Source organism: Gracilinanus agilis, chromosome 6, assembly GCF_016433145.1.
Source record: "Gracilinanus agilis isolate LMUSP501 chromosome 6, AgileGrace, whole genome shotgun sequence".
Taxonomy (NCBI): domain Eukaryota; kingdom Metazoa; phylum Chordata; class Mammalia; order Didelphimorphia; family Didelphidae; genus Gracilinanus; species Gracilinanus agilis.
Genome location: NC_058135.1, coordinates 295201828 through 295217076, shown reverse-complemented (window position 1 = coordinate 295217076; position 15249 = coordinate 295201828). Strand labels below are relative to the sequence as shown.

Below are 15249 nucleotides of genomic sequence, written 5' to 3'. Positions count from 1 at the left end.
ACTTGGAGACGAGTAAGGAAATGTCTAAAGAAAAAAAGAACATTGGTATATGTGGCCTGATGAACTGGGGATAGACAGATCACGAGGTATCAGAGGGAAAAGGAGATCAGCTGAGTCAGTGGGAGATTCTGAGATAAGTTCAAGAAGAGGGGATGGGGCAATGTCCAATGGGGCCTGTGCTCTGATTGGCTAATGATTCTGCACAGGACATCACAGAGACTTCTTCATGTTAATGACACAATTTTTCCACAACACCAACACCCCTCTCTCTGAATTTGACTGCATGAAGACAGCCTAGGCAAGAGGACAGAGCAATATTTCCAGATCACTTACACCAGGTAAACCCTCTCTCTTCAAAACAGATTTCTTTCCTCTGTTCTAGAGGGAATAGGATGGAAGGAAGAAAAGGTTTTTTAACCTCTGAGGCCATAAAGCATGACTAAGGGGATCAGAGAAAGAAGGAGTGACTCTCCCGAGAGTGTATGGTGAGTGCAGGAGGGACTAGAGTGAGGGGAGAGAAATAAAAATACATTGAAAAGGCTTCAGAATCTTTCTGAATTTGTTTTTCCACCATTTCCACTCTCTAGTCAGATTGCCAAGATCTAAAACCATGGAAGGAATTAATGAAACTTTTATCTTTTTCTGGGAAGGAAACTGTGGGGAGAGGAGGGGTTGGAGAGGGAGAAGAGGGAGCAGGAGCAACCAGTATGAGACCAGATTCATATTTTATTTAATCCCAAAAATTATTTATGGGAAATGATTCTTCTGGTCTTTCTTATCTCAGCAAATGATCTCCCAATATTGAGGTCTTAGTGACATTTATTCCGCCTGAGCCTTCTCTGGCTGAGTCTATACAACACCATCAAAATTGGCTGACAAGGGGAAAAAATCCAGTTCAACAGATTCTTGTTACAAGGTGATTAATCTGAACTGAGTGGGTCATTTTGTTGTCTTGGGAAAACTTCCAAGATAAATACAATCTCTTGGGTTCCCATCCTCTCCTGTAATCTTTTTTTTTTATTTTTTTATTTTTTTTAAACCCTTACCTTCCGTCTTGGAGTCAATATTGTGTATTGGCTCCAAGGCAGAAGAATGGTAAGGGTAGGCAATGGGGGTCAAGTGACTTGCCCAGGGTCACACAGCTGGGAAGTGTCTGAGGTCAGATTTGAACCTAGGACCTCCCATCTCTAGGCCTGACTCTCCATCCACTGAGCTCCCCAGCTGCCCCCCTCTCCTGTAATCTTACTCATTGTTCCTTCACAAAAAATACTTCTTTCCATCTCTTCCTTTCTCTTCATCCAATTAAGGGAGCTCAGTTAGAAGAGACAGAGTAAAACTGTATACCTAGTGAATAAATCTCCTCTTCTAAAACCCCATTGGCGAAATTAGTGGGGTGCTGGGCATAAAGCAAAGTTCCAATTGAACCTACCAGTGAGACTCTGGAAAAGTCACTATTTCTCTCTATCAATAAGTCATTTAAATCAATCAATAAACATTTATAAAAGATTAACTATATTCTCAGCACTAGAATTCCTGGCAAATCAAGGAAAGATGAAAGACAATCCCTTCTCTCAAATAGCTCACAGAATAATTGAGAATACAATATGCAAACAAGTAATATACAGGACAAACAGGAAGTAATTAACAGAAGTAGGGCACTAGAATTAAGAGAGATTGGAAAAGGCTTCTTGGATAAGGGGAGACTTTCGCTGGTTCATGAAAGAAGGCAGAGAAACCATGAAGTGGAGCTGAAGGAGAGCATTTTATGCATGGGATGGGATGGGGGTGAGGGACAAGAAGTGAGAATTCCCAGAGCGAGGATATGGAGTGTCTCTTTCAAGATGCAGCAAGGAAATCAGGGTTTCCTAGACTGTGAATTGTATGGAAGAATGTAAAGTGTTCGAAGACTGAAATGGAGTAGGAGGGGGGCAAGTTAGGAAGGAATCAAATATCACAAAGTGAATTACATATAAGGTCCTGGAAGTGACATGCAAATCATTTATAACCTGTTCCTCCTATCTAACTTAGTGAGGGAAGAGGGGTTATATAGTTGGAACTGCACTTTAGGAAAATCACTTTGGTGACTGAATGAAGAATGGATTGAAAGTAGGAAGAAATTTGTGTCAGGGACACCCATCATCACTGATATGATGAAGACCTTCACCGGGGTTGAAGTGTCAGAGAAGAGAAGGGAGCATATGTGAAAGACATTACAAACTGATATGTACTGGCCTTGACAACAGATTGGATATGGGGGATGAGAAAGAGTTAGGAGTCCAAGATTATGTCTAGACCTCAAGCCTGGCTGGCAGAGAGGATGATGGTATCCTAAAAGTCATAGGGAAGTTAAAAAAGGGGAAAGTTTTGGGGTGGAGGAAGACAATAAGTTCAGTTTGGGGCATGTCGCAAAACAATTGTAAAAAAACTTGTTTCTATGTGTAATTTAAAAAATTAAAATAGTTTTAAAAAAGATATGTATAGGACATCCAGTTTGAGGTGTTCAATAGACAGCTGGAAACAATAGGCTGGAGGTGTTGGGTAAGTGTGAGAATCAGCAGCAGAGAGACAGTTATATTCAACTGAATTACAACTGAATTTGTGGAAGCTGATGAGATCACCAAGTAAAAGAGTAAAGATTGAGAAGAGAAGTCCCAAGACAGAGCCCAGTGAGACAAGCCATTTAACAGCGTGATATGGAGGAAAGAGTCTGAGGTGTATTAAAGGAGCCTGAGAAGTGGTCAGATATCTAGGAAGGGAGATGGGTTAAGATGCAACTTCCTCACCTATAAAGGAAGGATGACAATATCACCCATGCCACAAGGTTATTGTGAAGATCAAATAAGATGGCATATGAAAATTGCTTTGCCAGACTTAAGCATTATAGAAAATGTTAGCTATCCTCAGCATTAATAATAATCACCGAACTTTTAATCTGACTATTCAATCAGTTCAAAAACTATTTAACAGAAATTGCACCTGTGTCACATGACCCCCTTGAATCTTCTTTTCTTCCATGTGATTTTTATTTTTTAAAAAATTATCTTTTTGTTTGTGTATCTCGAAGCACAAAATAAATGTGAGATCTTCTTTCCTTTTGTTCCCTATTCTCAGGGGAACCTGAGGACCTCAGCTGTAGCTGTTATCTGAAGATGGATCTGAAATTTATGACGTCGTTTCCTAAACAAATGTCCCGTGAATTGGAATACTATAATGAATCCAAGGAAATTCTAAATGGAATTTACCATGCATTGAATCAGAGTGTCCAAGATTTATTGTTTACCTCTGGTTCGATTATAAATTATGGGATTCTGTTCATGGTACTGGGTGGATTGGGAGGGAGTGGAATTGTCCTTTGTCATCTCTGCTTCTATATGAAGAGGAACCTGTTCTCTGTCTACATTCTCAACCTCGCAGGAACTGACTTTATCCTTCTTTTCTCTTTTATTATGGACTGGTGTTTTAGAAGGTCAATTCTTAGCATCACAATGAGTGGGGTTTTCTTTCCTATACCATGAGACTTGCCCTCCTGACAGCCATCAGCACTGAACGTTGCCTGTCAGTCCTTTTCCCTATCGGCTACCAAAGTCATCGACCTAAGCTCCTGTCAGCCATCATGTGCGCCCTACTCTGGGCTCCAGCTGTCCTGGACAGTTCACTAAGGCGGCAGCATTTTCCACCTGCATCTCGTTTCCTTGATTTATTCAACTTTTATGGAACCTCCAACAAAGTGCTTTTTTTCATTCTTGTCATAGTGCTTTGCATTTCCACCCTGACTTTCCTGCTCAGGATCCAATGCAGCTCACAACCACATGAGTATTCAGTGCTCTTCCTCCTCATCCTGCTCATGGTCCTCTTGTTCCTCACATGTGGCATTCCCTTTGGTATCTTTACTTTTGTGAGAAGTAGAAATGCATATTATTTTCAGAATATTCTTATTTTGCTGCTCAGTGGAAATAGTTTTGCCCATCCACTTATTTACTTCTCTGTGGGAAGCCTGAGGCAGAGGAAACTTGGAGGCCCTCTTAGGGTGGTTCTCCAGAAGGCCCTGGAGGATGAGGTAGACACAGGCGTGGATGGTGAAATGGTGTAAAAGAAACTATGGAGATGGCAGCCTGAGCCCTTGGAGAGTGCTACTGGGAAATATTAAAAGGCCTGGGAGGGGGCAGCTGGGTAGCTCAGTGGATTGAGAGTCAGGCCCAGAGACGGGAGGTCCTGGGTTCAAATCCGGCCTCAGACACTTCCCAGCTGTGTGACCCTGGGCAAGTCACTTGACCCCCATTGCCTACCCTTACCACTCTTCCACCTATAAGTCAATACACAGAAATTAAGGGTTTAAAATAATAATAAAAAAAAAGGCCTGGGAGTCTTACAGGCAACCAGGTACAAATCCAGCTGCTTGGTTTCTCTGATCACATGATCTTGGGATTGAAGAAGAAGAAATCTGAAGAATAAAGAAATCTTAGGATTGCTCCCCAGAGGAAGAGACCAGATTCTCCCTTTATTCATTCTCTATGTCACCTCTCTGGGGGATATAATTTCCCTGAAGCTGGAAGAAAATAGGCTTACAAGGAGAACTGAGTTTGAGTCACAAAGGTATATCACTGCTCTTGACTATTTTCTCATATTTTTATTTCTTGAGATGGGAGATTGGTCACAATCCCTCTGAAAAGGCTGAGCTTCTTTCCTTGCATAATCATTAAGAGAATCTCTGAATATTTGTCCAGCTTTTTTGCAATACAATTTGAAACTGTGCTCAAAAGAACTCTACATTCTGAACCCCCTTTGACACTGTCAGCTCTACCACTAAGCTTATACTCCAAAAATATTTTATGAAAAGAGGAAAAGGGCTCATATGTGCAAAAATATTGATATCGGCCCATGTGTGCCCATGAACTGAAGAATGTCTGAACAAATATGTTATGGTATATAAATGTAATCGAAAATTATTGTGCTATAAGAGATGATGAAAAAGTTGGTTTCTAAGAAATCTAGGGAGACTTGTATGAACTGATACAGAATCAAGAGAGCAAAAAATCAGGCGATTAATTTGTACAATAACATCATCATTGTAAAGACATACGATTTTGAGGGACTTGAAATCTCTCATCAATTCAAGGATCAACAAGGATTCTGAAAGACCAATGATAGCTAGATGAGAAATCTACTCACCTTCTGACAGAGAAATGATGGACTCAAGATACAGACTGAATCGTACATTCTGACATGGCCAGTGAAAGATTTTTTTTTTCTCTTTTTATTTTCTTCTTTTACCCCTTAATCAAAATGACAAAGTAAGGAAGTTAGGAAGAAAAATATAAATATTTTGTTGAAAAAAATTAAACTACTAAACATCTAGTTTTCCCCATCCTTTATGGTCCCAATGTAAGTTATTATTTATATTTTAGGAAAATGTGTCAAGAAAAAAGTCATGTAAAAAATAAAAGATATTAATTAAAATTTCAATTACAAGATAAAAGAAAAGTTTCGTGACCAACATCCCTACATATTAAAAAAGAACCCAGAATAGATTCTGAGAATGAATCATGAGGCATTAGGAAAAATAGATTCAGCCTTATTCCTGGCCAGTAAGGTCTCCTCAAAGTTTATTGGTTCATTGGAAGCAGGGTTTTCCTAGCCAGACCCACAGCAGCCTGAGGAAGCAAGAGCTTTACACCTATAGGACCCTTAAGAAGGTCCAAATATAAAGACCTCCATGAACTGATGCAGAGTAAAATAGCAAAACCAGGAGAACATTATACACAGTAACTGAAATATTGTGGAATGATCAAATACGATAGACTGTGCTACTAATAGCAATACAATTCAAGACAGTTCTGAGGGGCTTATGAGAAAGAATGCTATCCACCTCTAGAGAAAGAACTGTGGGAGTAGAAATGAAGATGAAAAAAATATGATAGAACACTTGTTTATTTGGATATATGATTTGGGGTTTTGGTTTTATAAGATTATTCTCTTACAACAATGAATAATATGGAAATATGTTTTGAGTAGTAATATATGCATCCCGCAGTAGAATTTCTTATCAACTCTGAGAGGGGAAAGGAAGAGGGGAGGGAGACCACATGAATCATGTAACTTGGGAAAACTTACGTGTAAAATTGTTACTGGAATAAAATAAAGATAAAAAGAAAATAAAAAGTAGGTCCAGATCTGAAGTAACTCTGATCTCCTAGGCCTTTCTTAATTTTTGCTTTGGTCTTCTAGAAAGATCAATGGGTGCAAGAGAGAATCAAATGAGATGACATGAAGGCCTTTGCAAAACCCAGATAAATTAGTTATTATTATCGTCATTATTAATGATGTCATTGTTATTGTTAGTGAAAATGTCCTAGAAACTATTCCTCCTTCATTAATTGTGAGGTCACCATTGTTGGATCCCTGTACTCTGTCTGTCTGTCTCTTTCTGTCTCTCTCCTTATCTCTCTGTCTCTTTCCCTCTCCCCTTCTTTCTCTCTCTCTGTTTCTCTCTCTCTCTGTTTCTCTCTCTCTCTGTTTCTCTCTCTCTCTGTTTCTCTCTCTCCTTCTCCCTATCTCTGTCTGTTTCTGTCTGTCTCTCTCCCTCTCTCTCCAACTCTTCTCTCTGTCTCTTTCAGTCTCTTTCTCCCTGTATCTGCTTCTCTCCCCCTCTGTCTTTCTCTCTCTGTGTCTCTGTCTGTCTGTCTGTCTGTCTCATACACACACACACACACACACACACACACACACACACACACACACGCTCCTACACATACATCCCCAAAACTCACTGAGTACTAGGAAGATAGCTAAGAATCTCTGTTGTCCTGAGACATCTCATAGAATAAAGGTGGGAGGAAACCCATGTCAACACTGAAAACATCCTGTATAAGAGAGGTGGAGGTGAAAAAAGTAAAGGAGCCTCAAGGACTTGGGAGAATCATGGTTCTAGCCATTATCTGCATATTCAATGGGTTCTTCCCTCATTTGATGCTAACTCCTCTTTCAGGGAAAAATTTCAGAGAGGCAGAAATATTGGAGAGAAATTCTCAGAGACAACTGCTGATCATTAGACACTCCTGGGGTAAGAAAACTGGATGAAATATAATCTAGGAATAGAGAATATTAGTTTGGATGTTCAGTTATGTTAGAGACAGGCAGTTTACAAGGAATCAGAGAATAGGGAACTGGAACAGAGTCAGGAGAAGATAGCATGCAATCTCCCCATAAGGGACAATATCCAGTGAGTTCTGGGCTGTGGTTGACCAGTGGTGTTGCACACGAAGTCTGCACCATAAGAAATAACAAACAGGTTAATTTTGGAAAAACATGGGAGGGCCTAGATAAAATTATGAAGAGTGAAATGGGCAGAACCAAAAGAACATTGTATATGGCAACAGAAATATTGTTTGAAAAATTATGTGAGTGTCCACCTGCAGAAAAAGAACTGATAAGTAGAGATAAGTAAGGCATAGTTTTATATATACATATTTCTTTTTGGCAAATGATGCCTCCTTAATAGGGGGAGTGGGGTGTGGGAAGAGGAAGTTAACTGGGTATTTAAAAGTAACAAGCAAACAAAAAATTTCCCAAAATAAGAAATCATAAGGACTTCTCCATCACCTGATGGCCCTTGTGCTGGTCCCAGCTTCCTCCAGGCACTCCTCCAGGCATATTGACACACACACCACACACCACACACACACACACACACACACACACACACACACACACACACACACACACACACACACTGCTCCTTGTTAAGCTCTCTGGTTCAAGAAGAATATGTTTAATCCTTCTTCTTCCTGTCAACCTTTCAAATATTTAAAAACAACTATCATATCTGACCTAATACTACTATTTTAACCAAGTATTTTACTAAGTTTCTCATGTTTTTTTAATTATGGAAAAATATGTGATAACTGATAGGTCAGTTAGATAATTGCTTAACTAGTTGACTGATCAGAGTTGTCATTAATGGTTTGATGTCAGCATGGAAAGAGTTTTCCAAAGTCAAGCAGCAGGGATCTCTGATGTCTGATGATGCTGAGCTATTCAAAATGTTTGTAAAATATTTACAGAAAGTCAGCGATGGAAAAAAGGTAGAAACCTGGGAGAGACTGCAGACAATCCATTGTTTTTCAGGAACTACAATGAGCTTACTGAAGAAAAGAATGGGGAAAATATTTTCTATGAAACTAAGATTATTAGTCCGTGTGGCCAGACAAACTGGGGTGGGCAGATCATAAGACATCAGAGGAAGATGGATATCAGCTGGGTCAATAGGCAATGCTCAGATAAGTTCCTGTGATATTGCGCAGGAAATCACAGATACTTCTAAAGATTCTACTACAGTGCTGGCTTTGGCAGGAAGTCCCCTAGTATCTCAGGCAAGGAACTCTAGGCCACGGGATAAAACAGTATCTCCAGGTCAGTCCCCTCAGTAGGTTCCTTCTCTTCAGGACAATTCTATATCTTCTGTCCTTCAGGGAATAGAATGGAAGGGAAAGACAGATTTTCTTGTCACTCTCAGGCACTGTGATATGGGACAGGAGTCTGGAGTCATGGGGCAGATCAGAGAACATCACAGAAAGAATAAGGACCAAGTCCCTGACAGCTGTTTGGTAAACATTGAAGGGGATGGGGAAGGGAGAGTCAGAAGGGAAATCAGAACAGAATAAAGTATTCACCTCAGACTGGGCTCTCCCACCACCACAACCACCATCACTCCAAATTCCCAGTCTGATGCTGAGATATGCAACTCCAGATGAGGAGAGAAGGAAACTTGCATCTTTTTATCTGGGAGAGAAACCAACATCCTGGGAGAATCCCAGTGTGAAATCAAAGTTCCATTTGATTTCCTCCTAAAAACTGAGGGGAAAGCCCTTTCCTTTCTTTGATCAGAAAATGTTCACGTGACTCTGGAGTCTATAGAACTTCTCTGTGTGATGACAGTGCCAGAGAAGCTGTCTGTAAGGGACAAAAGAAGAAAAGTATCCCAATCAGAGAGTTACACTCAGCTAGGAGGAATCCAAAGCTGATTAATCTGAACCAAATGGATCATTTTACTTCTCTTCAGATGGCTCCAAGGGATATAGATAGAGCATGTATCCCTTGAGTCCCCATCTTTTTTGTGACCTTGCTCATTGCTTCCATCCCAGAACCATTTTTCTCCATCATTTCCCTGGGCTTTGTCAAATTCAGAAAGCTCGGTGGGAAGGGACCAGCCCACACACAACTACATATATAGAATACAAAAACCCCTTTGTCAAGATCCTCATCACATGGTCATCCAGACCAGGCTTGAACACTGTCCCACAGATGGCAAGAAGCTGGCTCACTCACTGAGGTGGCCCATTCTCATGTTTATAGATTTGGAGCTAGAGGGCGCTTGACCATTCTCTTATATTTCTTCAGTTCAAACAAGGGGAATTCATTATTAACCTACCAGAATCACCTTGATCTCCTTTTTAGGCAGAATTGTTAAACTAGAATCTGAAATTATATGATATTCCTGACACTCTCTAGTCCAACCAGTGCCTGAACAAGGTCCCCCAACACATCAGACCCAGCAAAGGGCCACAAAGTCTTTGCTTTAAGATTTCCAGGGTCAAGGAACTAATAACCTTCTAAAGCAACATGCCTCACCCCCCACTTTGGAAAACTTTAATTTTAAAAAAACTGTTTTGGAATCTACCTCTTTTTAACTTTTCTACACTAATTGTACCTATGCCTTTTGTTTATCCCAGAACTAGCCCAAGTTATTGTCAGGGGAAATTTGGAAAGACCTTTCCTTTGTGTCATCCATTTCTTTTCATCTATCCCTGTGACTCCTTAACACTGTAGATACTATACATTAGAAGGGGTCCTAGTAGAAGTTTCCTCCCAATAAAGAAATCCTTGCAAAACTCTTAATTTTCCTTCATTTACTCAGGATGATGTTGGATGTTTCCAGGAGAATAACATTTCAAAATCAATGGCCTTGACCAAAATAAGGTAGAGGTTGGGATATGATAAATGCTGCAGATAAGTAATACATGTGAGCAAGTGAATGTGTTGGATTTTCAGAAAATCGGGGATTAGTTTAGAAGAGAATAAAAAATTAGGTTTAGCTCACTTATTCAAAGGCACTCATCTCCTTATTAAGAGAGTATTAAGACAATCCTAGAAGGCACCTCCAGGCAAATGTGTCATCAGTCAACTCATGAATAAGATAATGACATTTAGACAAGTCTTGTTTGGAACAGGGTCATCTTCTTTCTTTTGGTACCAAGCCTTGTAAGATCCCAAAAGGTAGCTAGCATTCAGGCAGCAGGATATTGGTTATTAGATCAATTTCCAGGACAGTTACCTCAAATGGTTTGGGTTTTTTTGGTCCACAAATTTTTTATGATACTGGGTTTTCCACAAAACCCAGTAGCAAGAGATAGAAAAAGTAATTCTATTTAAATTAATGATACATAATATAAAATATTTGGAAGTCTACCTGCCAAACCAAACCCAGGAACTGTATGAACTTAAATATAAAACACTTTTCACACAAAGTCAGATCTAAACAATTGGAAAAATATTAATTGTTCATGGGTAGGCCAAGTTAATATAATAAAAATGGCAATTTATCCAAAACTAATCTACTTATTCAGTACTGTACCAATCAAACTGCCCAAAATTTATTTTATACAGCTAGAAAAAAAATAATAAAATTAATCTGGAAGAACAAAAGGTCGAGAATATCAAGGGAATTAATCAGAAAGAAATGTAAAGGAAGATGGCCTGGGAGTTCCAGATCTCAGACAGTATTACAAAGCAGTCATAATTAAAACAATCTGGTACTGGCTGAGAAATAGAGTGGTGTATCAGTGGAATAGATTAGGTACACAAAACCTACTAATAAACAGCCATAATAATTTAGCATTTGGGAAATCAAAAGATTCAATATTTAGAGACAAGGATTTACTGTTTGACAGAAATTATGGGAAAATTGGGAAATGATATTGCAGAGACTTGGAATAGTCCAACATTTCACACCGGATACCAAGATAAGGTCAACATGGGTACATGATCTAAACATAAAAGGTGATACCATAAACAAATTAGATGAGCAGAGAATACACATAGAATCACAGTCTACCTGTCAGATATATGGGTAAGGGAAGAATTTTATTCCAAACAAGAGATAGAGAGGATTGTATAATTTCCATTATATTGAGAGAGTTCCAGTAAGATGGCGGCGTAGACGGAGCGAATCTTAAAACCTCCGCACCCTAAACACCGAGATAGAAAACAATGTGCTTCGAGAAGAAAGAGGACCAAATCTAATAACAGGACAGAGCAGGGGGAACCCTACTGCAGCACAACTTAAGAGGTGCGCCAAGAAAAAGGCTTCAATACTTGAACTGTTGGGACTGAGGGTGTAGAAGGGGAATCCCAGGGTCCCAAGATGCCTCCCCCACGTGCTGTGCGGAGTCTCCAGCTGCCCAGGAAATCTCAGGGCCAGTGGGTGCACTGGTCAGTAGAGAGGGCCTTGCTGGCATAGGACTCAGGGAGTCAAACACAGACACTGGAGAGGTGACTGGAGGAGAAAACCAGAGAAACACAGCAAAAACACCCAGAAGATGGTGGCTCAGAGAGAGCCAAACCCCAGAGCGCAGACAGCTTGGCTTCTTCATACCGAGATAGAGAATGCAGGGTTTCAAGAGGAAAGAAAACCAGATCAAACACAGTGGATAGTGCAGGGGGACTCCACTGCTGGAGAGCTCAGCTCAGCAAAAAAGGATCCTTCTTGTCACCCCACTTTTTGGGGTTTTTTTTTGTTTGTTTGTTTTCCCTCCCCTCGAGGCTTTGAGGTTTTAGCCTCAGGGCAGACTAATCCAATCCATACAGATTTAATCCCAACAATTGGACAGACAAGAAGTCTTCCAAGGGCAGAGAAAGTAATTTACCCCTGGGGGGAAGATCTTTCATCAAAGATCATTAAATACATCTGCTCAAATTAGCAGAACAAGGAAGGGGAAAAAACATGAGCAAGCAACAGAAAAAGAGAAAAGAAATGACCATTGACAGCTTCTTTCAAGGAAGTGAAAAGAGAGCAAATGAAACAGAAATAGAAGAAGAGGAAGTAGTTCCAGTGAACTGGACACAGGCTTTGGAAGATCTCAAAATTCAATTAACTCAAGAATTTAAAACTCAATTAATTCAAGAACTTCAGGAACTCAAAAAACAATCAAGAGAGGCTGAAGACAATTTAATTTCCATTATATTAAAATAAGAAGGTTTTGTACAAACATAATGCTGGGTCTTCCCAAAATAAAATGCATTCACACTGCCTTGAGCAGTTTTGTTCATTTTCCTGTCAAGATTCCCAAATACCCCCAGATACAAAGAAAATACAGTATATGTAGGTATAAAGATAGCAGGCCCAGAGAGAGCTCCAAGTTCAAATTCTCAAGAATAGGTTTACATTTCTAGGTCATTGAAGGCGGAAGATATTAGACACCAAAGGCTGCTGCTATAATAAGAAGGCGAAAGACATGGTTTGGCAGGGCAGGTAACTGTGCATCTGTATTAGAGGATTGGTCAGAGGTGGGGAAAATGTCTATGTGGAGGAATGAAGCCTCTGGGAACTGTGATAATTAAAATATTTGAGGGACAGGCTTGGGGATAAGAATATCAATTTATTGATTAGACTAGCACAAAACCAATAAATTAATAGGTCAGTGGTCCTCTCAGTGGTAATTCCCTCATGCAATTCTATATACATTTGGAAAACCCATTATTCAGTCTTTCCCTTGTACATTCCAAGACATCTCTGATTGATGAATAGTGAGAAGGCTGTTTACAAGTCTCCTCCCCCTTCCCAAACTCATTGGTAAGTGGCTATATAGGCAGCAAGATTCTTTAATCTATTAACCAGGGTTTACTTTCCAGGTCCTAAACACAAAAGAAATGTAAAAGTCAACAGCCTGGTTGGAGCCCCCCTAATCCAGGCCCCTGACATAATAATAATGAAGTATATAAAAAAATAAATCCTCACAAGCCAAGCATTTTTGTCCCTGGCATGTCATCTTCTTCACAGGAGTAGAGATTTAGAGAGAAAAAGCCTCACAGTCCTTTTGACTGAATGAACTTCGTGTTCTGTTTCACATAGGCTCCATTACTAGGTCTAGTACTTACTGTCTTGGAGAAATTATGCTGTTCCCTGAATAGTATATCAGATGTCAAGTCTGGAAGAGCTTGGCTAAAATTCCATCTCAGACATGTTCTAATTGTACCATTATGAGCAAGTCACATAACATTTCTAAGCCTTAATTTCCTCGTCTGTACTTTGGAAATGATAATATTGCTTACCTAATAGGGGTATTCTGAGGGTCAAATGAGAATGTTGTGTAACTGTGAGTTATCATCTTCATTATTATCATCATCATCATCATTTAAGTTCAGCCCAACTACAGGTGGCTTCCTGTAGGAGGTAGCTTTATTGTGTTGTAGATGTTGTCCCCCTTAAGGTTTTTTGCCAAGAAGGTTGTGAGACTCCACTAGAGAAGTACTTCCTAAATGGATGGAGAGATCAAGTTTCCAGCTGCTTCTCCTAATGGAACTGTCACCTTAGCTTCCATGTACTTTCTTTACCAGACCTGCCAAACCATCAAGATCCACACTGCAAGTGGAGAACCAATCTATGAGCTGTTCTGGTAACAAGGGGCCTTTCAGGGTTGACTGTTCCAGGACTCTGCCTCCAAAGATGCTTTCTTATAAAGGCTGAGCCTGACTCTGCATTCCCCTGGACCCCAACCCTGCTACTGAATTTTATAGATCATACTCAGTTTTATGAATTTTTAAATTGTTTTGTTTCCCTTTTTACATGATACAGATGTTCTACTTTTTGAAAATCAAGTAAAGAGCTATAAGAGGGTAGCAGACCCAAGATGGCAGCATAGTATCAGGAAAATCCTAAAGTTGCTCTGAATTTCATTCTAAACTGATCATTAAAGAGCATCATAAAGGGACACAAGTCAAAGCAGGACAAGCAAAGGGATCTTCCACTAGACACAGTGTGAAAGGTATGCAGTGAGAGGGGATTTCCACATTATAAGGGGGCAAAACAGCACAAAGAAAAGCATAGGCTGACCACCACCCACCCCTAACTACTGCACCAGAGGCAGAGCCAGGACCTGGGCAATCTTTGAATTCTAGGCCATTAATTACTATAAAGAAAATAATACAACAGACCCACCCCTGGAGGCTCCAGGCCCTGGCAGTGAGAGTTGAAGCTTAATAGCACCAGATTCACTCAGTGAAGTGGAGGCAGCAGCAGTGGTAGTAGTTACAGGGGCAAGGAAGATAGCCTCAAGGCAAAATACTATGAAGCATACTACACCAAAGACTGGAAATCCCAGGCCCTGGAGATGAGGATCAGAACTTTATAGTACTGGGCTCACTCGGGCCTCTAATAAAGAAGTGTGTAAATGGAATTAACTCTAGCCCATTCATAGTCAAAAATCTACTCATCCTAGGCATAGAAATGATGTCACCCTCACCTTCCTTAGTGGGTAGGGGAGACGAGTTACCCACATGTGACAACAAGTAACAAATCAAGAATAAGGGACTGCCCTTTGGGCAGTCCAAATCAATGTAGAGACTGCCATTTGTCCATTTGAATTAGAGGTGGACCCACGGGAAGTGACAAAAGACACTATCTCTTTAAGTATGTTGGTTACTTTCTGTTGAGGCAGTTCCCGCTTCGAACTTGGTGCTGAAGGAGCTCCCGAGACCACAGAATGCTTACACTCTGTATCGTCACGTGGGTAAGTTAGGCTGACTTCCTTGGCCTGCCTAGGCCTCTTCTAAACTCTGCCTAAGCAGGCACCAGCCTATCTGGCTATTAGGCCTTGTGGCTTGGAGCTTCATTTATTTAGCCTTATAACCTTCTCTCTCCTCCAGGCCTGACTAGGCCTGGACTAGCCTCTCCCTTTCTCTTTATTCCTATTCTTTTACCTTTCTGATTGTAAATAAACTTATCTCAACTCGATGCTGACTTGGGTCTGATTTAATTATGGAATCAATCTGAACTGTTGATTCCTGGCAGCCACATTTTATATATATCTATAAAATACCCTAAATTTCCTTCTTACAGAAGGGAAGATAGTCACAAGGCAAAGCCCTGAAAAACAGAAGCAAAGATAAAAATGACCAACAGGACTCTCAGTCCTCAAGTGGGAAAATGAGTAAAGAACAGAAAAAAATAGCTCTTGAACTTGGAAAATTTCTACA

General features: G+C 40.2%; 1 protein-coding gene across 1 annotated transcript; it reads left to right on the top strand.

The window, feature by feature from the left end:
• The first annotated feature begins 255 nt into the window (after window positions 1-255).
• On the top strand, window positions 256-4090 carry LOC123251972 (mas-related G-protein coupled receptor member X2-like). Its single transcript, XM_044681312.1, is given in 3 exon segments — window positions 256-338; window positions 3112-3494; window positions 3497-4090. Coding segments are annotated over 2 exon segments (939 nt in total). The 5' UTR covers window positions 256-338; window positions 3112-3149.
• Window positions 4091-15249: the final 11159 nt, after the last annotated feature.